Below are 24,074 nucleotides of genomic sequence, written 5' to 3'. Positions count from 1 at the left end.
CTCTTGAGTGACGCCCTACGTTATCCCAATCGACCCCGTCGACCTCGACAACAACTCCATCACCACGAACCGATAACCGAGAGAAAATCCTACTACAACCTGCCCATCATGTCTTACGTCGAAGTCGGACCCCCGACACCGTTTAACGGTACCAATGAAGAGCTCGGCGGTGACTCCAGTATGCATCAACACCATCACCAAACGCCAAGCTTGTAGAGTATACTAACCAATGTCTTCACAACAGCCACCGAGAACCTCAACCAGTGGTACCAGTCCGGTGATCAGGCCTTCATCATCGTCTCCGCCTGCCTCGTCCTCCTCATGGTCCCCGGCATCGCCTTCCTCTACTCGGGTCTCGCCCGCAGAAAATCCGCCCTCTCCATGCTCTGGGTCGTCATGATGTCCTTCTCCGTCATCGTCTTCCAGTGGTATTTCTGGGGCTACTCGCTCGCCTTCTCCCAGTCTTCCGGCAACCCCTTCATCGGTGACCTTAAGCACTTCGGTCTTATGAAGGTCTGGGGCGCCCCCTCGGTCGGATCTCCTCTCGTCCCCGCCCTTCTCTACTCCTTCTACCAGATGATGTTCTGCGCCGTCACTGGTGCCCTCACGATCGGTGCCGTCGCCGAGCGCGGCCGTGTCATTCCCAGCATGGTCTTCATCTTCTGCTGGGCCACCCTCGTCTACTGCCCTCTCGCTTACTGGGTCTGGAACGCCAACGGCTGGGGCTTCAAAAACGGCGTCCTCGACTACGCTGGTGGTGTCCCCGTCGAGATCGGCTCCGGTATGTCGGCTCTGGCCTACTCGTGGGTCCTCGGCCGCCGCAACGAGAAGATGATGATGAACTTCCGCCCTCACAACATCTCCCTCATCACCCTCGGTACCGTCTTCCTCTGGTTCGGCTGGCTCGGCTTCAACGGTGGCTCTGCCTTCGGTGCCAACCTCCGTGCCGTCATGGCTTGCTGGAACTCGTGCCTGACTGCCATGTTCGCCGCCATGACCTGGTGCCTCCTCGATTTCCGTCTGGCTCGCAAGTGGTCCATGGTCGGCTGGTGCTCCGGTACCATCTCTGGTCTCGTCGCTGCCACTCCTGCCTCTGGTTTCATCGACCCCTGGGCCAGCATCATTCTCGGTGTTGTTGCCGGTGTCGCCTGTAACTTTGCCACCAAGGGTAAGTTGACAAGTTGTCTCTCTCAATTTCATCACTAACAATTTTTACAGTCAAGTTCCTTGTCCGAATCGACGATTCCCTCGATGTCTTCGCTGAGCACGGCGTCGGTGGCATGGTCGGTCTCATCTTCAACGCCTTCTTCGCCAGCAGCTCCATCATCGGCCTCGACGGCGTCAACACCGGTGCCATTGGCGGCTTCCTCGACGGCAACTACGTCATCATCGGCTGGCAGATTGCCGCCATCGTCGCCTCTTCCGCCTACGCCTTTGTCATGTCCGCCGTCATCGCCAAGATCATCGACTTCATTCCCGGTCTTAAGCTCCGCGCTTCTGAGGAGGCTGAGCTCCTTGGTATGGATGACGACCAGCACGGCGAGTTCTCTTACGATTACGTCGAGGTCCGCCGTGACTTCCTCGCCTGGAGCCCCCAGCGTGACGAGCCTGCTGAGGATGGTGATGTCCTCGAGCCCACCCACGGCATCCAGGAGCATCAGTCCATGATGAACACTCCCAGCTTGTCTGATGCCCGCAAAACCCCCTCCATCGATAACACCCCTGAAAAGGTGATCCCCGAGAAGCAGGCTTAAACGCTTTCTCATGGAGGACCTCATTTTGCAAATCTATCTTTTATAGCGGTATAGAGAGTGTGTGTGCTTGGCCATTTTTCCTTATTTGTTACACTACACACACAATGGTCGTTGGGAGTAGCCGGCAAAGGCGTTTACGGTTTTTCAAATCTTGTTCGCAATCTACTACATCTTGATTTTAATACCCGCAAAGGCACATGTATATCTATCTGGCTGGCTTCGGAAAAGTGATTCCAAGTCGTCGAGGACGCACATACAATCCCTCTTTGCAGTCTGATACTTTAGATAGTCATGGAATCAGAATGTCCATATCTTTGAACCTTGGCAGCTATAGTGAATTAAATATCCATGTCTATTATCCAGCTTTGAAGCGTCCCCAAGTAAACTTGATCCTATAAGCCTGAAATGTAGCGAATCTGGCATCCATCGTTCCCAAATGCCAATCTTTGCTCCCGGTTTAAATATGAAAAAGATCTGTTGTGGCCCTGCCACCCCTCGCTATGATGTTATCCTACATCGTACACAGCCATATATACCTCTTATCGTACACACTTCAGGATGGGGGCACACCGTCGGTCACCTCGCCGTATGGTAATGACGGGTAGTCCCCAAAGCAAGCGTAATCAAACTGGGCCTTGTCCACCATCTCTTCCTGCACCTTGAGGAAGGTATCCAACTCGCACCAGCCATCCTTGCGGTTGGCGTCACACTCCGGGAAGCTCTTGCCCAGAGGAAGAGTGCGCTGGTTCAGCACAAAGTGAATGTACTTGGTCTCCTCGCCCTCTAGGTAACCGGTCCTGTCTGGTGAGACAGGCTTGGGTGCCTTGATGATCTCGATGTCCAGGCGGGCACCGAACGGAGTTACGTGAGCCACCGTGAAGTTGTGGTCTCCCGGATACTCGTCAGCGGGGAGCTTCTCGGCAAACTGGCGGAAGCCAAAGGCAGTCAAGATGGAGACAATGTTGGTGTCATGAGAAAAGTCAAAGTAGAGGCTCTGGTTCAAGGGGAAAGTTTCCTCCATGCTGTCAAGTGTCGTGTTGATCTGAGAGCCAGAATAGCCCAGCGTGTGGTTCTTAAGTCGAGCAATAACCTCTTGCTGGTAACCGAGGCCAATCGCCCTCTGCGATACTGTCAGCATCACTCGACCAAATAACAAGGGGAAATACTTACGCCCACAGGGCTGTGAAACCCAGCGCCCGAGGCAAATGCAAGGTCAACCGAGTACCCAAAGCCCTGCCACTCCTCATAGGTAAACAGGTCGCAGAACATGCTGAAACCATACGCAACCGTCTCATAAGGACACATGGTCTGAGCAGCATACACATCCTCGGGAGTCCATTTGAATCCCTCAGTCATGTTGTTGAATCGGTCGGTAGCTGGATGTGCAATTAGTGTCGTTTCATCCAGTCGTTTCTAAGTAGGGGGCATACCATCTTGCAGATACTTTTCAACCCAGGTTGACACGGGCGCCTTGTAGTCAGCCTTAGCTGCGTTGGGGCAACCGAGGCCACCGGCGAGTGAGTTGTTGAAGCCGGGGGCTTCGATGATTACCTCGATAGTAGCATTGTTCGTCCTAACAGGGTCAATACGCGGTTTCAGCAGTGACTATTCGTTCACATACCATTCCAAGCCGAAGAAGCCAGCCATCCAGTTCTCAGCCGACTTGAGCATTCGGTCTTGAGTCTGTACAAGTTAGCGATGAGCCACTCCTGGCCAAAGGTTGATTCTTGTGGGATAGAACATACCGTTGTTCGAACGATAAGCTTGCTCTGGGGGTTGTACAAGCTGCCATACATATAGGCATGCAACACACCTGTTGCAGACGATTAGTATCAAGGCCAGAGACAGACTTATGCTTGCTTACCGGACTCGAAGAGCTCCTGGCGGCCCCTTGGCACCAGAATGGCGTAACCAAGTTCGTACTTCCAGTCATTGAGGAAGGACAGAGCCCCCCTTGTGTTGAACTTGCCAGAGGCATTGGCGAGACGCTCACCCAGCTCGGCCACATTGGAACCAGGAGTTGGGTATCGTGCACCATGACGCGACAGCATCTGAACCTGAACAATCTCGGCACCCTGAGGGATGGGATACTCATCCACCCCAAAGCCAGGGGAGGGCGAGTAAGGGCTCAGATAACCCATCATCTTGAAGATGCTCTGGTTGCCCTCCTTCATGCCCTCAATGGGGATTGAGGTCTGAAGGGGGTCGTTGGGGACAAAGGTAGCCGTAGGCTCAAAGACGTGAGTCTGAGCCATAAAAGCCGGCTTACCGGTAGCGGTAGCGCCGGGCCATAGCTGCGGCGAAGTCTGGAAATACTGGGGCACCCGGGGTGGGTCGCAGCCGGAGCCGGAGAAGGCATACGGAAGGCTGAGATAGAGGTTTGAGCCCAGAAGGATAACGACGAGCCCCGAGAGGAGCAGAGTCATATTCCGGTAAGTCCGAACCGGACCCCGAGGCATCACAGGGGGAACGGGAGGCGGTCTATGGCCATCGTCGTGGCTGTCGTCCTGATGTACGAGGTGGTAGCCATCTTTGGGCTCGCGAGGGGCTGATGATGCCGCCATTGTGATGTACAACCAAGGCGATCTGCGATGGCAGGCCCGAAATACGATTCGAGATAGATGGCTGTCTCAGCAGAAACGCACGAGTGAGTAAGTGCAGCCTCTCAGCCAGCCCAGACGACGGTCTGGGGATGTCCCCCTTTGGAGCCGCTCCAGGGGCGGAAACAGCGGCAGCAGCGGGCGCGATGACAACTCCCAGCCACTTGGCGCTGAAGCAATGCTCTATCTGGGGCCTGGGATTGGGGCAATCGAGTCGATGAGCGAGGATGCGTCTTCTGCTGATGCCAGGTGATGCTTGTAGAGGTGGTTGAGAGCGTAGTGTATGTAGCGTGGCAGCCCTGGCGCGCGCCGTGGAAGGTAGGAGCGGGAGATACCTTGCGTGGGTCAGCTCAGCCAGCCCCTGTGGCTTTCGGCTTCTCGATGTTGCGTAGAAAGAAAGGGGGGCCGTGCGCAGGGACCAATAGGCTTTCGGGGCTGACACTGTGCATCCCCGGAACGTGCCTTTGAGATGGAGAACAAGGGGAGGGGATGGGGATGGAGATCTCCAAGGCGCCGCGGCGCTAGCCACCAACCGTCAGCCATGGATGTTAAAGCCTTGAGAGTGGGCAGGGCAATCGAAAAGAGGCGCAAGGGAGAGAGCTCCAGTGCGATGGCAGCGGTTTCGAGAGGCGTCTGCTGGGCTTGCCAGGGGGGCCTGGGCGCGTTCCCAAGGCCAGAGATATCGTCCTTTATCTTGCACTGTTCTACGCACTGTGACGTATTTGCTTTGTATGGTCCACTAAGATCCGCGCCTTCTCTCGTGTTTCCACCTCGCCTCTACCTGGGCTTCTAATCTCTTCTCTCATCCCATCCTAATTCACATCGGTCCCCATGCATGGCTGAATCCACGTTGGGCCCGATCTACCCAAGAACCGTTCACCTGCGCTAAGGGCAAGCCAACGGCCAACGGCCAAGGCCATGGCCATGGCTCTGGGAGCGGGAGAGTCGATCCTCATGGAGCCTACGGACGTCTTTCGTAGGCCGTGAACTACCTACAGTACCGAGTACCTTATCCCGTCGTTGAGACAACTCACTGTCATCGACCCCATACCCCAGGCCAGGAGCCAGTGCCTTTACCCTGAATCTCTGACAGCCGTCGCTTTTCGGGGTGGGTTCTACCATGCCTGCCTATCACGGCCGCCATCTTGTCATTCATTCTTGATGTCCCGTCTACATCTACCTCCCGATCATCGAGCACACCGCCTTCACCGCCATTGAATCGCGATCATGACACGCATGGGGGTAATCATGTCGAGACTCCCTCGTTTGGGAAGTAGAGATGAGGAATGCAAGGCGAGGATGGAGACAACGACAATCACGCCGAGATGACGATACAAAGGAATTTCTTCCAGCGGCGGAAACAAAAGCAAACCTGTACTGGCATCTGGGCAGTCTACCATACCAATTTAGGCAAAAGCAACTCTGGTTCTGGCGCCGATGGATCAACAACCGGTCGATCGAGGAAACTTGTCCGTACTCAGTACGCGGCTCGCCTCCTTCATCAACGCCCTCACTCTCTCTCACCCTCTCGAGGTGAGGGATGTGCACTTGCCGCCAAGGGATATCTTACATACTGGCGAAACTCGGCAAAGAAAAAAAAAGTTATCGATCTAAGCCTGCATGACACATCAACCGCCTTGCCTTCATCTGCCGAGCCTCTCACGTACGCAGCACCTGTGCTGCGTAGAGCAACTCACACCCCAGCAATTCTAAACCCCTACCTTTAGAGCTCTTGTCTCATGTCAGCCCTCGAATCATGTGGCCTCTAGCCTCCCGCCCTTCTGGCACAAGAGATCCATTTCGCGGCGCCCGCGTCATGTGCAGCCCGCCCACAGCGACCATGCAGATGCCAGTTTCCCGCCAGTTTTTCTGTAAACAGACGGACTACTGTATCCCTTGTCTGATATTTCGTCTGGTCTTGGTCGAGATGATGACCTTCAATGGCTTCGCCGTCGGCCACCGCCACATGCAGTCATTCAAGTTGGGGTCCGATTCGACGCTGCAGTGCTACCCAAAGGACCATCGTATGCCCCCTTGAGCCTGTCGATCTAGATTCGGTCATCTGTGTGCACCGCCTGAGGCGCCATTCCCCAACCCAGCAAAGTGCTAGACGCAGGGTCTAGGCTAGATCTCAGTCACAACCCAGCCATCACATCTCATTTCAACAACCTCTTTGTTCCTGAGAATCTTGATCGATGAAACGTCTCATCTCTGCCACATTGGGAGTCTATTCGTCACAGGCTCTGAAACAAACAATGTCAATGTATTAATCTCAGGGCTGTCAGCCTGGCCCGCGCCGTTTCCGAGCGCCCCATTTCAAATACCAACACACAGGATCGACCAAGACAAATCAATGCTTGTTGCTTTTCGTGACCATGACACCGGATAAAGACATATTCGATACCAGAATGCACCAAGGGAACCATGCAAGCCCGAACTTTTGTTTTCTCTCCCAATACCCCATGCCCTCAGACGCCAATCCATGGACCCCCTTACCTTTTTTCGACGCGCCCATGTTGCAATCTCGTTCCAGTACGGATACCTTAGGTGCAGTCGACAGATGTCTCGAATGAGGAGACGTTGGATGTTGTGATCTCCCCTCCTGCAAGTCTCCCTCCCCTCAGTGACGTGGGGCGGGAGGATGCCAGGCAGATGCGGTTTCAATTGGCCTGAGACCGGAGCGGAAAGAAACCGTCGGGCATGGGCTCAAGATGCCAGATCTTGGGAGCCTCTTGGTTGAAGGCGGCAGACCACTCCTGTCTCAGATCGGCGGGAAGCTCCCAACCAAGGTCATCATCCCGAAGCCTCATGCGGACCAGGTGTCGACGCTCCCGGGGCGCCTCACCGTTGACAAACCCTTCCCGTCGGTGCAGGACAGCCAGGTTGTTGATGAAGTGAATGTCGCCGGCCTGGGTGCCGATCTCGAGCTGAGCTGCCTTGGCGATGGCCTCAATGGCGTCGAGGGCCTCCATCTGTCGCGGCGTAACGGTCGGGAGGTTCGCCGAGCGTGGGTGGACGGCATTTCCCGTGAGCGCCACTCTGCCAAAGTTCATAATGACTCTTCCCTCGTGATGGAAGAGGACCGGTCTGCACTGGAAACGGGGACTAACGCCATACTATGTCAGTCTGGGTGTGTTCCCCCACACAAAGCCACCGATCCCGTGCTGGGCACTTACATGGCAAACGGCCAGTCAGATCGGGCCAGCGTGCGAATCATGTCGGGGCGGCTGGCTGCCAGGACGTTGTAGACGGTGTAGGCCGAAGCAATGATGCATTTGCCTCCCGACGCCGCGGTGCTTCGGGTGAGCCAGCTGACAACGTCGCCGGCTTCCTCATTGTGGAAGGTCCGGAGAGCAAGTTAGCGAGCCATGTTGCCTCCCTGCGCGCGGACGCGGACGCGACGATCTGGGGCCGACGAGACTTACAATGGGAGATGTAGAATGACGATGGTGACCGGCCTTGAGCTTGGATGAGTTGTCGGCGACGATATGAACTAACAGGGGCAGTCAGTTTCGGGAAAGGGCGTGGAGCAGGCATCAGGGATCAGCCGAGATACAAACCTAGCATGTTGCCTTTTCGGTCCTGTCGACCATGGCGATTCGCAATGTACGACTGAATGCCAAGGTACATGACCGTCAGATCCTCGATTGAGTACTTGTGTGGATCCAGGCCGCGGATAACGCCAAAACCCTTGCCATCATGGACATCTCGGCGAATTTCGTCCAGTCGTGGGCCGAGGGTGGGAAGGGGAAAGTTGTCTCGAGAGACGAGATCTCCGTCCAGGCCCAGCGCTGCTTTTGGGTTAGCATGTTGGTCCAACGACTAACGAAGCGACTAGCCTAGGGGCCATGCCGCCGTTGGGGAGCCACGAGACACCAGAGGAACGCACCTTTAAAGACCCGCAGAGCATTCTCAGCTTCCTGCAGATCCGACTCACTCAGAGTGTGGATGTAGTCCGACTCATCCGCGAATTGATTACCAGTCCAAGCCATGGCTTCATCGAGAGTCCGTGGCCACCCCTCGGGGAGTCCTGCTGGCGCATCTGCCACGCGATTCGCACAGCCAGCGGCCGCAAAAGATGGCCCAACAACTGGGGTTAGGCCAATGATGGGCCCGGCTATGGAAGATGCCATTGCGATGGTTTCTGGTTGTAAAGGGAGGGTGTTTGTTTCCAAGTGTCAAGTTCTGGTGCTGAAATGCTTCCCGTGTTAGCTTGCCGTTCAAGGGCAGACGTGAAGGGGGGCCTGAGAACCCACAAGACGCAACGAGCAGTTGTCTAATACTGGTGCAAGACAAGAGGTGATGAACGAACGAATGGGTGGGTGACTGGGTTGTATCAGATTTCAGGTCTGAGGTGTTGTTGAAGAGGTGATGGAGAATGTCAGAAGTGACAAGGACTGGAACGGTGCGAGACGGCGGGTTTAAATGTCTTGGACAGTGTCTCGAGGTGAGGGAAGTCACAGAGGGACAAGCAACGAAAAGGAGAAGGTCCGTCGTTGATGGTATCGCGGCCTGTCCTGGGTTCACAGAAAGATGACGTTGGAGGCGCACGTTGATGAACCTGGGGACGGAGCGAAGCGAGACAATGACGAAGAGGCAGAAGGGGGAGATGAAGTTGAGCAAGAGGAGGAAGGCAAGGACGACTAGAGAGAACTGGAGGAGCTATCCTTTGTGGACAGAAGGGGTAAGTTGAGAGGAGCTCTTGAACTAATATAGCTCCCGCCCGAGATGATCCCTCTTACATGGACGGGGAGGCTTGGGATGGGACAAGAAAGGAGAGGAGAGGGTGGCCTTGTGCATCGATCCATTCGTTCGCCATGTTTCGTTCCTTCTTTCTAGACCATGAAAATTTTTTCATCCTCTCTCATCATATCGTTGTCGCCGACTGCTTGCTTACCTTAGGTACACGATAGACCGGGTGTCCAGAGTTGATGCCAGGGGGTTGAGGACTGACGGGTAGCTACTTCAGAGATACACAACGCAGCCCGATGGCATACCCACCGACGGGTGAATGCCTTGTACCAGGCGGGAACCGGAAGAACACAAACGAAGGACTTGATTAACTCCATGTCGATCCTGCCACAGGCAAAAGGAAACGAACATCTAGTACACACCCAGTGCACCGACTTAGGGGCGGCAAGAGAGAAGGGGAGGGGGGGAAGAGACAGTCTACTCGGACTACCTACTATCAGGCAGGGCCTGGGGAAAAGACCCCCCCTTCCCCGTAGTCGCGAGTCTAAAACAGACGAGGAAGCAAGCAAAAAGAAAAGTCTCTATGATGAGGCTAAGGGGGAAGGTTGGAAAAAAAGAAAGCACAAAAGAAGAAAGGAATAAGAAAGGAAAGACTAGGCCTGAAGGGCAGCTGTCCATGGTTGATCTTGGGAGGTATGGTTTGGCTGTGGCTTGCGTAGCTATTTCACAGGACCTGGCCTTGTACCAACATGAGTGGTCCTTTTGCCATGTTTAGCAAAGAATAGTAGGTACTGGGCTGTTACCTGGCTTGACATGGGTGCTTCGTGGGTCTCGCTCTAGAAACAAACGGTTTCGCACTAACAACTCAACCTTGCTTGGCTCATTCAAGGGTCGGTTTGCAATTTTTGGTTGGCATAAGAATTTGGGCAGGCAGAGGCGTGGGTTTAGCGCCGAATAGATGGAAAGGGACAAGACAAGGAGGTAGGGAGGTAGGGAGGTAGGGAGGCAGACAGCAGGACGCTTGCATCGCTCATCTCAAACTGCTCCTGGTGTTGTTGCTGTCGTTGCCGCTGCTCATCTACCGCTTCCTCTTGTCACACCGTAACACACACAACACGGCTTTGACCAGGTTCCTTGTTTGTCCAACAACTCGGGAGCTCTGTTGTGCAATGGATCTCTTCCTCGTGTACGGAGTATGTATGTGAGTTGTATGTCGTTGACCGCGACTATTGAGCAGCCGCGCAGAGTCCGCGTCTGTGCTTCTCCGGCAACGTAGCATCCAGACCGATGTCTCGGACGGAAGCTCACCTCACGGTAACCACATCTCAACACCGGCCGCGGTTCTGCGCTGCAAACAACACCGCACCGTGACGGCGCCTTCTGCCAGCCAACCAGCCAGCCAGCCATGTCCTTGGGCTATGCCTCATTCCGTCCGCCCTCCCTCTCCCTACTCCTTGCCGTGGGGGGACACACATGGACGGTACAGTACAGCACCGCACGCACAGTGCAACTTGCAACTGGTGGACAAGACAATATCATCCATTGGAGGACAGAGGCATGCGCTCGCTGGCTGCCAGGCTCGGCCCGTCCGGCATGGTCTCCCCGGGCCCCGGCCCCCGGCCGCCTTCACAAGACCGCCCCGACTTCGATGCATCCCATCCGCCATCTGTGTCTGGACGGACGGGCGGGTGACACACCCGCCAACGCCGCAACCCGCCTCGGTGAACAACTCTCGGCTGTTGCTGTGGGGGGCCGCTCTCCGCTCACCGTGCTTCGTAGATCCCTTCAACGCATCCCGTCCTGCCCTGTCCGTCCCTCATTTCGTCCTACCCGTCAACGCCAATCACCACCACAACTGAAGCTTGTTCCGAGACCGCACTCTTGAATCATTCTCGATCCATACCTCCCGAACCGATTCTCTTTGGCTGTCTGCCGCCTCATTGTACCGCCATCCCTCGGGAACTCCTAGGACAGCATGCACGCCAGAGCCAGAGCCAGAGCCAGAGCCCGCCTTTGGTCTTCCTTTTCCCATACCATCCATTCATTCCACGCCACGCCACGCCACGCCATGCCGGTTCTCATCTCAAAATACAAGCATTAATGATACGAATGCCGCCATAGTCACCGCCCTTGTCATTATCGTCATCGTCATCGTCATCATCGTTATCGTCGTCAGTCTCGACACTCCCATCCGTTCTCGGCCAACCTGCACTGCAGCCTCATCGCACTGGACACAGAGGCATGTCATGTGTGCTGTGCTGCTGTACCTGCTTCTCCAATCGATGCCAACTCTGCATCCCGTCTCGTTTCAGTGGGGGCGTTCCCTGGCCTCCCTCCCTTACTACCCTTGCCGAACCTCCAATCAGATGGTGGTCCGAGGCTGCCAATTTGCTTCAAACAGCTGGCTCACGAAAAAGTAATCATGCTCATACGCGCCTGCTTGTCGGAGCTCTTCCCACTCCGGCCCTATGCCATGACATGGTACGTTAGCGCTGCCCCGGGGACTTGGTAATGGAGAGCCTGGGGTGTGGTGGGCCTGACCGGCAGACTGGGGGTTTGGGTTGGGTTTGGGTTCGACTTACGATTCCGCCTGGCGCAGCTGCTGGTGGTGTGCACAAATTTGATCTTTTCCTCATCCAGGCCTGCCAGGGTTCGCAGGTCCTGGTCTTTGCAATCCTCCGAGAAGGGGTAGATGCCCTTGTTGCAGTAGTGGAAGTGCGCTAACAGGATGTTGGCTCCTAGTTCACGCCCACGAGGTTAGCCCCCATTTCCCCTCCGCATTCGAATCAACAAAAGGCTGGGCTTCCTTACCGAGATGGTACTCCTTCACCTTCTCCTCACGCGCGAAACGTCGCTACCAAATGACGCGTTAGTAATCCACACAGTCCGCCTGGCACTCCCTTTGGCCTTCTTACCTTCATGCCGTGCTTCTTCGCATATCCGGCATCGTGCGCCGTGATCAGAGCCGTGTTGTGCAAGAGGATGAAGACTACGAGGTACGTCACCAGCCACGTGCTCTGCTTGTTCTTGGACATCATCTTCTGCAATTTGTCTAGCAGCTCTCTCCGAAGTCTCGTTTGGATGTGGTGGATCAAGATGAGGTCCAGCTGAGCACCAAGCACTGGCGGGAGGGGAATCATGCCGTGGTTGGGGCTTGTCTCGTCCAGGATGTCACGACGCATGCCCAGCGTTTCATTTCCGACAATGAAGCTTGACCTCGTCGTCAGACGGACCGACATCCACAGCATCAGTGTCTGGTGGAGAAGGTCATGGCACTCTGTCGAGGTCGACTGGTCCTGGTATATGTGCCAAGCGCGTTCATACGTCTTGAACAAGAGGCCATTACGGGGGCCGAGCAATCGTCCGAAGGCATCCTTCATGCTATCTCGGATGTGGTCTTGATACGCTTCCTTCACCTCTTCAAGATTCACCAGTGCATATGGTGGGATTGAGACCGATCTCTTGGTCCCTCTGTAGTCCCATGTGCGCACCAGCTTGTCGCCAGTCTGGGGGATGAATTGTCGAACCTCAATTTTGACGCACTTGGCCGAAAGCCCATCCGAGATATAGATGGTTTTGAGCTCGTCTGATGCCCAGTTCTGGATTGGATCCGAGATATTGTTGTTCCACCTTCGTGTCCATTCATAGCCAGGCACTTGACCGGGCTTGAACAGCCGAATGTCTGTGATCTTGTATCTCAGGCATGGAAACCGTCCTGCCCTCGAGTTGGACACCTTTTTACAGGTTAGGCACGGTCCCCCTTCCTCATCAGGATTGTTCTCGCACTGAAAGGATATCATCAGTTTCCAGTCTTCACACAAAGTTGGCACAAGCGGCCAACTTCTCATGACTTACGCGTATTCTTTGCATTCTGCATCTGATACAAGACCCTATTTTCCGAGTCTGGGCGGTTTGCTCGCGAAGACTGGGGTCCTTGAATGGGCCTCGCTTTCCGCCTCGCTGATTGGGCAAGATGATCTCGAAATTGGGTTGTTGGTCCAGTAGATGAACTTCAGGCCATCCGCCCTGCAAGGCATCTCCTCCAAGTTGCGCAGTTGGGGCCATGCAGTAAGGAGAAATATCCTCGGCTGTTACCAACCCATGCGGGGTCAGACCAGTGGTGCTGACAAGATTGGCATCGGAACCATACCCAACCTGTGCAAGATTCTGGGTCATGAGGTGCTGGCCCGGTATCATCGGCTGACCCTCCAACTGGGTCTCTTGCTTGAGAGGTTGATTGGGGTAGAAGTCGCCTGCCGGCAGCTGGTGCTGCTGACTTGGGCCAGCATCGTTAATCAATGGCGCTGCCAATGTCGTCTGGTCAGGCAACAGAGGAAAGCTTGTCAGAGGGGCGCTGGTGAGGTCGGGTTGCTGGTAGTCAAAAGTAGACTGTTGCTCCAGACCAAGGACCGTGTCGGTGTACGGTTCAGGAGGCGCAATTTGCAGTGATGGTTGCTTCTCCGCCACGTACGGCGTGCTCTGGTCGGGCACTACCGCTGGCGTGGTGGAAAGTTGTTGATATCCTTCAATCCGCGTTAGTCAGGATCATTGGCGCTGTATGATGGTCGCCAATGGCGATTCAAAGTGAGACCAAGGAATTGGTTGCATACCATCTGGTTGTCTTAGGCCATACCCACAGCAAGGGCAGAGGAGCAGGCTCAAGTCAGCTATACGTCTGGTTATTGGTGAAGTCGAGGACGGCCCAGAGGCCGAGGCAGAGTCGGCCCAGCTTGAAGACGAGCCATATTGCTCTTGATTCTGGTCAAAGGGAGTCGACACGGGAAGCTTCTCCAAGGATCCCTGCGATGAGGTTGATCCACGCTCAGGGGCCATGGGAAGTGACGACGAGTCTACTCTTCTTCTCTTTCTACAATGCTCCTGGTCGAGTATTTGGTGAATTTGGTAGCCAGACGTCAGTCCATAGAACTGGGCTAGCTGTTCAAGATGTTGTTGAATCTCGTAGGGCAAAGTAGTATAATTGGGGTCCACAGGAGTGGTAAAAGATATTGATGAAGGCACTGAGTCTTCAACCCCCGGCGGGGGGCGAGATCTCTTGGCCTTAAAAGGGTAATGAGGATTCTATACAAGAGGAAAAAATCAATTCACCGCACATTTGGGTCGGGTCTGCTGGGAGGGGCTTGGGGGCGAGGTCAAGAAGAATATGCTTGACCGGGAGAGTCATGGCACGAGAGCCATGATGGGGCGGCGACAAGAGGAAACGGGGGGGTTGATTGGCAACAGCCGCAGGGACCACCCAAAGAGACCGATGGGACGGGGAATCAATGATATAACCCATGCAGCTTGCCGCCAACCGGGGAGAGGGAATCTCTTACCATAATGGCTGCAGTGAGACAGGACGGGGTGTGGAACAAAGACTGCACAGTAGCAGTAGCAGCAAGCAGCAGGAGCGGCGACGGCAGTAGGAGCAGCAGCTAGAGACAAAGGTCGAGGTACCACCACGTGGGGACCAAAGTAGAGGAAATACAAGCAGGAACAAGGAATGCCTGGGTCGCCCGGCTTGGGCCCAAGAAACACCGGACAAAGTTGAGCGACGCCGGGGTGAGAGGAGGGGGAGTGTGGTGGTAGGCTAAGGTGCCACGAAAGCCATCACCGGGACACTTGATGTTGAACCCCCGTAGTGCGCCGAGTGGAGCGCCAACGACGACCGATGCCAAAATAGCGGCTAGAGACGATTCCAGATAGTCGATGAGAGAGGAAGATCGGTACGATGAGAGAGCCGGAGGAATCCAGAGGGGAACTAGGCGGAGAGGGGATAAGTAGGGTCAGCCCAACCAGGCGCCGTCGGCTCACTTCGAATGCGCGCAAGATCCAACGACGATGGTGCCGCCTCGAGATGTTGGTGTGATGCCCGTGGCTGTTGACTGGGAAGCCTCGGGACTGCCTGTTAGGAAAAGACGCAGAGCCTTGTCTTAGCCCGCGGTGTTTGCTCTCGACTCGACGATGAAGCAAGCGGACTGAACGGTTCGGTTCAGTCGTGGTACTAGCACACACAGAGTCTGGAGCGAGTAGCTGGTGGTGCTGGCAGGACCGGTATGCTCGCGGCCGCGATCAAGGTAGGGATGACGGCCGATGCGGGCTGCGGGCTGAGCGGGTTGGCGGCTGGCGGTGTGGTGGCCGTAGTGACTGGGCGTTGCGAATGAAGTAACGGCTTGACGGTCTGCTGGGAAGGGTGATGATGGACGAGTCTGTGAGAGAGGAAAGTGGACTCGGTGAGGACGACGTCGACATGGCTCCGTGCTGAATAGTTTTTGACCGGTCTGAGGGGTACCATGGAGTGACAGGGGCCCGTCTGATTGCGGTGCTCGGACGGAGGACCTGGGGATTATTACCCGCCCTGCCGCTCAGTGTGCCTGGAGTTCCCGATCAGGTGGAGAGATGCTGGGAACAAGGCGACAGCGAGGTGGGTTGTCGAAGACGGGGACCAGGCACTCAGAGACTTGGACTTTTGCTTAAGGCTGTCTGGGTGGTTCGATCCGCCAACTCAGATCCCAGTTTGCCATGCCCAGGCCTCGTTCCATCGACTATCAGTCGAATCTTGATCGGACTATTGTCCCATGGCCACGGGATTTAGTCGCGACAACGGTCGTTGGTGGATTGAATCGCCCATGTGATTGACATGGGGCTAGTGGTTATGGTTGCACAAATAGCCGGGGTTGGCCTGCCGCAGCGTCATTTTGCTTTTTCTTACACTGCCTACATAGGTAGGTCGCAAAGCCAAGTTGGCCGGGGTTGTCGAAACTCCTCAGGTAATCGATACATCAACGACGGGTAACGGCTCCAAGAGGTACAAATTCGCAAGTGCCACCCAGGGGTTGAAAAAGAGGCTTACGCTTGACATGGTAGCCAGTTGAGGCTCGATCTTGGGAGCCCGATCGCGAGAGCAAACCGTAGGATTGCATCTCCATTTGTGACAATGCAACTGGGGCCGTAAAGTGCAGGTGCGCCAACACAACAAGGGCACGCGCGCGGCCGGCATTTTCAGTGTCCCAATGTTGCCGAGCGCAGAAATGCATGCCGAGTCCACAGAATCTGTGGGCTTCAGCTTTTTTTCCTTCTTTGCAATTTCCCATTCACCCACAGACCTGGTCGAGGCTGGGCGAGGTGGCGAACATGATGCTGAGTGTGCCGGACAACGTTGCTTGATTCAGAGCCATGTGACAAGACACCTGTACGCCATCGTCACGCAAAGACTTTGGTTGGTACAGTGGAGAGCAGGGGCGGGGACCGGTGAGACCAGGAATCAATATCGCTCATTGACCGTCTCCCAGAGACAGGCATCGGACCGATCGTCATCCGGCTTTGTGCATGATTGTTAATTGCGGGTTGCGCCTTGGACTGACTGAACTGGCTGCACAATGGCATTGTCGAGCCGTGCCACGCCAATCTCACCCGTTCAAACATGGAAGACCAACGAACTTGCTTCAACATCAGCTATGGCGCCCTTTGTCGAGTCGTATTCGGCGAGGCGCACCGCAACGCCTCCGTGATGAGTGACGGCATGTGCATGCCTGTCTGTGCCTGTGCCTGGCCGGGCATGTTACCTCTTTTCCCCGCCACGTCTTGATCCAAAGGACGGTATTGCGAGGTGAGGGCGTGAGATGAGATGGAGCCTTGGAGACAAAGGCCGGTGAGGTCGCTCTGTAAAGGATGACGGTGGGTAGGTATCCGTAGGTAGGCTGTGGTTGTAGGTTGCAAGGAGTGGCTGTTGGAAAGACCTCGGAAGTTGATTCCTATATCCCGTGACGTAGGTAGGCGCAGAGTCGCAATGCACCTTCCTAGTAAAACTTTAAGCGACTCCTAACTTGACCTAGTCAAATCGGGTCGGGGCGATTTTCACGAAGGAGGCACGATGGAGTTGACCGGTCCCCACCAGGACAACTGACGGCAGGTCCATCCAGGCACAACCACAACCGTTGAGTCCAGGCAACTGGATGGAGATTATCCAACCCAATGGCATCAACCAATTCCATCCTGGCTCACCACTCTCCTCTTTCATCTGCACCAAGCAGCAAGATAAAAATAACGCGACCTCGAGAACTGGCATCTAGAAACCGACCTAAACTCGAATATCCACATGGCACATGGCTCCCGCTCCGCTAGCTCGTTAGTCTAGTCGCTATCCACCATCGGATCTTCCCGCCTCCTAGGCGAACCTTGCCCTGACTCGCTTCATGTATGGATAGACACGCATGAATCCCTTGCGTTGTCATGCCGTCGCGGAGATTCATTTGCCCAACCACTTCCCATCAAGCCACATATGCAGCCGCCTACCCGGTCATGATTCAAAGGTCCAGCCCGCTCCGCGTCCCACGGATAATGGCGTCTGTTTGCCATGCCATGCATCCATCCCCCAAGATGCCACCGACATGGCAACGCGGCACCATAGGGACGACTAAGGATAACCACTCGGGAGCTTCCCCGGCTTCATCCTGGATCATTTTGACATAACCTTTACGCACTGCCCAGATCTTCCGGCTTGGCTCTCGAGAATTGAAAATGAGACGGCACTTGATGGCTTTTCGGCACGCCGAGCCCGGCATGTCGGGGACCAACAGGTTGTTTGGCAACACGAGCAATCGGCAACACGCAAGACACCTGCCGCAGCTGACTGTCCAGGGGACGCGTGCCGATGCAGATGGAGATGACGGTTCCCAGGATCCAAGTGGTCGGTAATCCTGGGATTTGGAGATGTGACTACTCACCGGTCTGCTCACAGCCCTTGTTCCCAGAAGTCCGGTATTCCCCCACGCAAACATTTCAGGAGCTGCCAGGATACTCGAAGCGAAGGTCATGGTACTTTGAGTTATTTGCGGAAGCTCTGCATTGTCGTCGATTTCGGCTATGTCTGTCTGATCAGATCAGATCAGCAAGCGAGTTTTGACTGACGAGTTTGACCTGGGGTGCCTCGCTGTTCCTCGTTGTACCTGCTCCTATATCCATCTCCATATACTCAAGTCTCCCTCTCTCGCTCAAACGCGAGACTCTTGCTACGAGAGTTCTCTGTCACGTTCAGCTTTGCTTTGTGAAAGTTGACGGGGTGATGGCCAAACCCAAACATGGGCTCGCCCTTGTAACACAGTCTGAGCACTGAGCTTGAGACCCCGGGCTCGTGTCTTACCAGGGCCTTTCTTTCCTCATGGCTTTATTTGCTTCTACCTGGGTGCTTATCCCAGCTTCATCTCCAAGCAGCTTCTCCCTGCTAGGATATCATCCATCTCTTGACCCTTGAGTATTATTACGCCCTGTGGTTCTCAAGGCAATCCTGGTGCCGAGATTTGTGCACCAAAGCTCACTTACTTTGAAACAGATGTTATGCGTCGGCTCTTGGGTTGATCGCGTCTCTGTACCTAGGAAATCTACCGGTCGTAACGCAGCTACAAACAGGCGGTCCTGCTCCATGGATGGCTGCTTATGCTGTCGGCAACGAAAGAGCCTTGAGCAAACGACACGTCCCGACCCCGTTATATTTTCAAACGCCCCTCAGGAGATTGAAAACGCTTTTGAACGGTTGCTGCCTTTTCAATGACGGCTTGACCACATAGGATGTCACTTTTTGCGACGCCAGAGCAGAGAAGACAAACATTTGTGACAGCTCTCATGCTCTTGGATCACCCAGCCTCGCCATTTAACTCTTGTGTTTCCGGCTCCTGGCAACGGGTACTTGCCTTGCCGACCCGACAACGATTGGTGTTCTTCGCCTTTGCCCACGGATGGTGATTTTGTTGAGCAAGCAGCCCACCGCCATCTGCCAGCCCAAGTGGAACCCAGCGAAGGTGACTCGAGTGAGCATGAGAACTCGGGGTTCGACCGCTCTCGCCGAGCTTTCGGTTTGGTCGTCAACTTCACATGGAAACTGTCGCTGCTGTTCCTCATGCGAGGGACATAGCCTATCACCAAACGGCAAGTGTGATCAGTCACCTTCCGCTCCTGAGGACCAACAGACGGCGGTCGAATCATGTGATCAAGTCCAGCAACCGGGCAGCCTCAGAACCGTTCGCCAAACTCGGCTGTGCCATCCGCCAACGGCTTACCTCTGGATTCTATCTGTCGCACAACAACTTGCAGTCGACCAACTCTGCCAGTTAAAGCGCCAACCTGTGTTACTCTATTTGCTGTTCTCAGTAGATTCGCCTGCCGATTTCTGTCTTCAACCTGCATTCGCTGCTCCCTGGTCAGATTGGCTGATCTCCTCGCAAAACTTCGAGCCTTTGCTCCCTTGCATCTGAGTCTAGAACCCCTCACTTTAACCGCCTGTCGGGTTGGGTAGCATTCGAGACATTCGAGACATACCGCAGGTGATTTTTGCCTCGCCGTACGGTTATAGCACATTTTGTAGCTGACTCGGGCCATTTCTATTATAGGTCTCCTCTTGTCTGCGTCGCATCGTGCCATGGAGTTGAGCCAGCAGTCTATTCACGATGTCATCCATCCCACTGCAGCTTTCTCGGACCATGTTCCGAACCCGGTCCCGGACTTGGTGGGCCAGGACGACCAGGCTGTCAGCTGGCAGGATTCGATTCTGAATCCCAAGAACCGGATAGACAGCCTCGCAGCGCTGGAGCGCCCCCTCTGGCGTATCGACGGCTGCACCGCATTTGGAAGCCAGTTTTATGCCGTGCCGCTGTTTGTCGACTCTATCTCGCCGATGCGAGTGGATGTCTTTGTCCCAGAGCCTGCAAAGCTGTCATCGGAACTTCGCTGTGTTCTCGACGTGGATGTGGCATTTCATACTACGAGCGCAAAGCGCATCGCGCACCTTGGTGTCACTCGCCATGTGCTTCGCATCCTTCAGCACTGGACTTCTCAGCAGCAAGACCCCACTGAGATGTTCAAGAACATTCCCTTTGGATCCAGGATTGTCTTCAAAAATTTGCCTGTGAATGTTGCAGATGCAGAAGTCTCGGTCGCCCCGACTCATTACCTGGAGCGACAGCTCTTGTCTGTACCCGGCCTGGAGAACTCCTGGGGTAAGGATGTGCAGCTGCCGCCTACCGTGGACATCAACGACGTGACGTACGTCTCACAGTTGCATGACAGCGTTTGCCTGGTCAAGATCCAAGGAAAAACGTGGATTTTCAAGGCACTGACCAGTTACACCAAGTATCTTTACCATGAGTTGAGGCAGCTCCTCACCATTCAACCCCACCCCAACATTGTTGCTCGGCCGGTCCACCTCGTGACCAAGAAATGCAGCTTTGGGAGCAAGGTGGCAGTCATTGGCTTTACGCTGGAGTATCATACTCACGGTAGTCTGCGTGACCTGATTCCTTTCCTCAGGATACACAAAATGGTGTGGTTGGCTGACGAGACGAAATGGGCCCTCCAATTGGCCTCGGCCCTCGTCCACCTGCGCCAGACGTCCGACATGTTCTATCCCGACCTGAGACTGGACAACATTGTGCTGTCAGCTTCTCGAGACGCTGTCATGGTTGACTTTGAGCAGCGTGGAGTCTGGTGCGAGTTTGCCGCTCCTGAGGTAAACGCTCTCGAGTACGTGAGGCTGCTTGCTATTGATGAAGAAATTCCGCTTGAAGTCAGCGAGAAGTACGCCAACATACTGACTGAGATGCTGCCTGGGTGGGAGGAGATGGGCGAAGGCGAGGAATATAGGTGGCCGTCAAAGGGCTACAATGTTCCTTGGGCCTGCCTCACTCCGACAGAGCAGGAAGCCTGCGAGGTGTACATGCTCGGTCGCGTGCTGTGGTGCATCTTTGAGGGGAACAGTGCTCCTCAGAGAGCCGCAGTCTGGCTGTCGTATCGCTGGGAGCCTCAGGTTGAGTTCCCAGGGTATACGACGACTCCAGAACCGATGCGGCGCCTCATTGACCGCTGCACGCGTGGGAGACAGGCCGGTCTAAGCAGGCTGATCGTGAGGGAGCGCAATCAGCTCGTGCTCCGGCAGTACGAGAAGACTGGTCGGTCTACCCCCGAGGAGGTTCAGCAAACGGCGCGCGACTGGTGGTCCAAGGAGATTCAGGCTTCAGAGGAGTGGCTAGGCCAGAGGATTGAGAGTATGAAGACGGGTAGCTGGAAGGAGAACTACTATGACCGGCCTACGCTGAAGGAGGTTCTCGCGGAGATTGAGGCCTTCCGCGATGAGGCTGGACTCAAGGTTTGATATCATGGATGGCATCTTGATTTCGGCACAAGACAGCCCCCACGCACAGCATCACAACAGCGCAATCACTATAGCATTACGTACAGTAGAACAGATCCACGAGGGGGGACAGGTGGCGGGTCCCATGAACCGCTCAGCCAGTGGCACGCGTTTCCTCGATTTTCCTTCCTTGCTACAAGACTCAGTTCAGGCTTGATAAAGTCAGTATCGAATTGACAAAGGTATTTTTTTATCCATTTCATAAGGAGAAAAGAACGTAGGTACACACGTGCTCTCTCCTCGGAGCGAGTTCCGTTGTTAATAAACCATCCCGTGAAGAACCAGCTTCCAGGTTGCCCTCACCTCACCCGCTTCGTCCTCCGCCCTCCCGTCTGGCGAACGGAGCGCTTCAGCCCTGATCCTGTGCTCGACGCCCTCAGTCTCCCCAGTATGGCACGATACCGCTCGACGTAGCCTGCCGGAGCGCCATACAACTCGATCCGCTCGAGGATATCTTCGAGGTTATGCAGAAACTGGCTTGCTGCCTCGGGAATCAGGTTTAACACGCTGAGGATAAAGTCTTGATCACGATCGCCAACGAGGCGCAGATACAGATTGCGGTCGACGCGCGGGGCGCTCGCTTGGCCCTGGTCGCGGTTGCGGGCCACAACCGAGTCCAGGATGTGGACAAGGCTGCGGGCGGCAGATAGGGCCTCGCGCGCCGAGAGTGGGCTGTCGCGCGTGTAAATCTCGTGGCGCATGCGACGGACGCAGCCAAGGATGTGAGAGGCTGCCCAGGGGACGTCGCGAGGGGACTCGGACCCTGCCGGCGACTGATCCGCGTCCAGGTCCCGGAGCACACGGTCGATGCGCTGGGTAAGCTTGCGGAAGGGGTCATTGACGGGGTCCGTGGGGCGGGACGCCGAACGAAAGTAATGAAAGAAGTGGTGGTTGTCCAGGAGCATGCGGAAGATGGTCTGCTCGAGGTCGTGCCGCTTGAGTAGCTTCTTGCCCAGTGATATTTGGTCAAAGATGTCTGGTCTGAACGACTCTGGGTCTTCGTCATAGACTGAGGAGAGAATCTCTCGAGCTTCTTGGGCTCGGTAGATATCAGGCTCATTGTTATACTCTGAATGCGGAGTAACTAATTGGCAGTGTAGTCCATCGGCAAGAACGTCGAGATGGTAGTTTGCAATCTGCTGGAAGGGATCACCCATCTCTTCAGCGTAGCCGTCCTGGTTCATCTTCAAGGGCTTGGCCAAGTCATGATCGTACATGGTCTGCTTGACGATCTGGTCGAGCAGCCACAGGAGGTGCTCGCAGGGCTGCCCGTCGTTCCGGCACGAGCAGCTCAGGTTGGAGATGCCGTTCTCTGGAGCGCGGATCCGGATGGAGCGCGTGACGAGCTCCGTCATCTGGAAGGCATAGGTGTTGTTGATACGGCGGCACTTTTGCAGTGCGATCCTCGGAGGCTCCTTGAAGGTATCGCGGACAGTCTCCTGGGTGGCTTCTGGGAGATGGTCGACGGTATAAGTGAGCTTGGTGGGCGAGCGAATCGCCGAGGGCTCAGCGTCGCCAAACTCTGAGTTGTCATCGTCAAAGTCGGAGCTATCCGAGTCCAGCTCCGACCCGGAGGAGGATGAGCTTGACTCATCATCTCTATAGGGCTGTTCTGACTCCGCAGAGAGGGACTGAGCCCTGGTGCGAGAGCGGGTTTCTGGGGGCATGCTCTCGAGTGACAGCCTGCTGAAGCGAGACACTGGGGCAGACATTGGCTATTGAGAAAGAGGAGGATGAGACTGCAAGCGAGAAAGGAAACGGGTCATGTCTGGGAGGATTCCGAAATGGCTTTATAGAGCAAATATCGGGCTTGGATACCTGGGTATACCTTAGGTAGAGAGACGGACAGTCAAAGTATGCTAGTTAGTATACAATACATCCATAGTGGCCGAAGCTGCGACCATCGACGGTTGGTGATGAGCCTCGAGGCCGGGGACAAGGACGCATGATGGGGTCAAGTCATCGTGGGCCCCCAATACGGCAAGAGTTGATTACCCCCATCACAGTCCATCCATCCATCGCGAGATCGAGCAAGCTCCCCCTACCTGTCCAAGGTGCATAGGTAGGTATGGTATGGTTGTCTAGGCGGTCGAGCTCGTGCGTGCGCGTGGCTGTGGAGGTTGAGAAGGGTGGTCCGGCTCGCGAGACCCATCCGGGCTTCTGGGTGTGTGTGCTGTGCGTGTGGTGCGCCATGACGATGGCCTAGCGGAGCCCTTCCAAGCTACTGTCAATACCGTACGGTACAGGGGCTGGCGAGGTGCGGACAAGTCCACAATAGGAAAACGGAAGGATTGGATCCTTCGGCAGATGATTGAGGGTGCATACAGTCTTTCCTGGATGAGGAAAGTCTGTCGATGTTCAGTGAAATTGAGGTGGATGCGTGCGTGCGTGCAATTCAAGACGTGTGCTGTTGGTTGTGAAAACTAGGTGTCTCCTTCCGAGGTGCAGGGTTGTGTGTGCCGCGAACTATCCGCACCCACAGTCCAACACACACGCAGGAAGCAGGAAGGAGCTACACAGCCTTTGCTCAACCCCATAACTTGTTCACCTCGCCACCACAGCCAGCACTCTGAAACCGCTCCATCGTGGCCTCTATCGGCATCCATAGCTACAGTAGCTACATTTCTTCTTCTTCCTAGGCTTTCCCAGCGGTCATGACAGGCAAGGTCGAGTTGGTTCACCGTTCAAAGCCCCCCCGCTAAGCCACGAGGCCGCACCCGACCGCCCTTCCACCCGCCGGCGCTTGCACCACCAGTCAGAGCCCTCCACGGCCGCCGCTTGCGACCGCGTCTGCGACCACCTTGCTCTCTCTGCGTCTGTCTATCGAGACTTTTTGCACAGCAGTATCTT

General features: G+C 55.3%; 6 protein-coding genes across 6 annotated transcripts; 2 read left to right on the top strand and 4 right to left on the bottom strand.

Annotated features, from left to right (window-relative positions):
- Positions 1 to 108: 108 nt before the first annotated feature.
- NCS57_00096400 (Ammonium transporter) lies at positions 109 to 1,754 on the top strand (the record flags this gene model as incomplete). The annotated part of the gene is made up of 3 exons (XM_053051038.1): positions 109 to 178; positions 245 to 1,168; positions 1,219 to 1,754. 3 exons carry the CDS (start codon positions 109 to 111, stop codon positions 1,752 to 1,754), a joined length of 1,530 nt encoding a protein of 509 aa, XP_052919553.1.
- Positions 1,755 to 2,307: 553 nt separating this feature from the next.
- NCS57_00096300 (3-phytase) lies at positions 2,308 to 4,318 on the bottom strand (the record flags this gene model as incomplete). Its single annotated transcript, XM_053051037.1, has 6 exons — positions 2,308 to 2,874; positions 2,925 to 3,130; positions 3,185 to 3,327; positions 3,376 to 3,437; positions 3,500 to 3,567; positions 3,619 to 4,318. 6 exons carry the CDS (start codon positions 4,316 to 4,318, stop codon positions 2,308 to 2,310), a joined length of 1,746 nt encoding a protein of 581 aa, XP_052919552.1.
- A 2,696-nt stretch (positions 4,319 to 7,014) lies between these two features.
- NCS57_00096200 (TauD domain-containing protein) lies at positions 7,015 to 8,487 on the bottom strand (the record flags this gene model as incomplete). The annotated part of the gene is made up of 5 exons (XM_053051036.1): positions 7,015 to 7,459; positions 7,531 to 7,685; positions 7,780 to 7,847; positions 7,915 to 8,145; positions 8,244 to 8,487. The coding sequence occupies 5 exons, from the start codon at positions 8,485 to 8,487 to the stop codon at positions 7,015 to 7,017; spliced, it is 1,143 nt and encodes a 380-aa protein (XP_052919551.1).
- Positions 8,488 to 11,408: 2,921 nt separating this feature from the next.
- On the bottom strand, positions 11,409 to 14,382 carry NCS57_00096100 (uncharacterized protein; the record flags this gene model as incomplete). The annotated part of the gene is made up of 7 exons (XM_053051035.1): positions 11,409 to 11,512; positions 11,629 to 11,784; positions 11,858 to 11,900; positions 11,962 to 12,831; positions 12,902 to 13,569; positions 13,657 to 14,125; positions 14,380 to 14,382. 7 exons carry the CDS (start codon positions 14,380 to 14,382, stop codon positions 11,409 to 11,411), a joined length of 2,313 nt encoding a protein of 770 aa, XP_052919550.1.
- Positions 14,383 to 19,457: 5,075 nt separating this feature from the next.
- NCS57_00096000 (Protein kinase domain-containing protein) lies at positions 19,458 to 21,185 on the top strand (the record flags this gene model as incomplete). Its single annotated transcript, XM_053051034.1, has 1 exon — positions 19,458 to 21,185. One exon carries the CDS (start codon positions 19,458 to 19,460, stop codon positions 21,183 to 21,185), a length of 1,728 nt encoding a protein of 575 aa, XP_052919549.1.
- A 338-nt stretch (positions 21,186 to 21,523) lies between these two features.
- On the bottom strand, positions 21,524 to 22,936 carry NCS57_00095900 (SWIM-type domain-containing protein; the record flags this gene model as incomplete). Its single annotated transcript, XM_053051033.1, has 1 exon — positions 21,524 to 22,936. One exon carries the CDS (start codon positions 22,934 to 22,936, stop codon positions 21,524 to 21,526), a length of 1,413 nt encoding a protein of 470 aa, XP_052919548.1.
- Between the last annotated feature and the right edge of the window lie 1,138 nt (positions 22,937 to 24,074).

The sequence above is a fragment of the Fusarium keratoplasticum genome, chromosome 1 (assembly GCF_025433545.1).
Source record: "Fusarium keratoplasticum isolate Fu6.1 chromosome 1, whole genome shotgun sequence".
In the NCBI taxonomy this organism is placed as follows: domain Eukaryota; kingdom Fungi; phylum Ascomycota; class Sordariomycetes; order Hypocreales; family Nectriaceae; genus Fusarium; species Fusarium keratoplasticum.
Note: the sequence above shows the minus strand (reverse complement) of the source record. Positions and strands in the feature narration are given on the sequence as shown.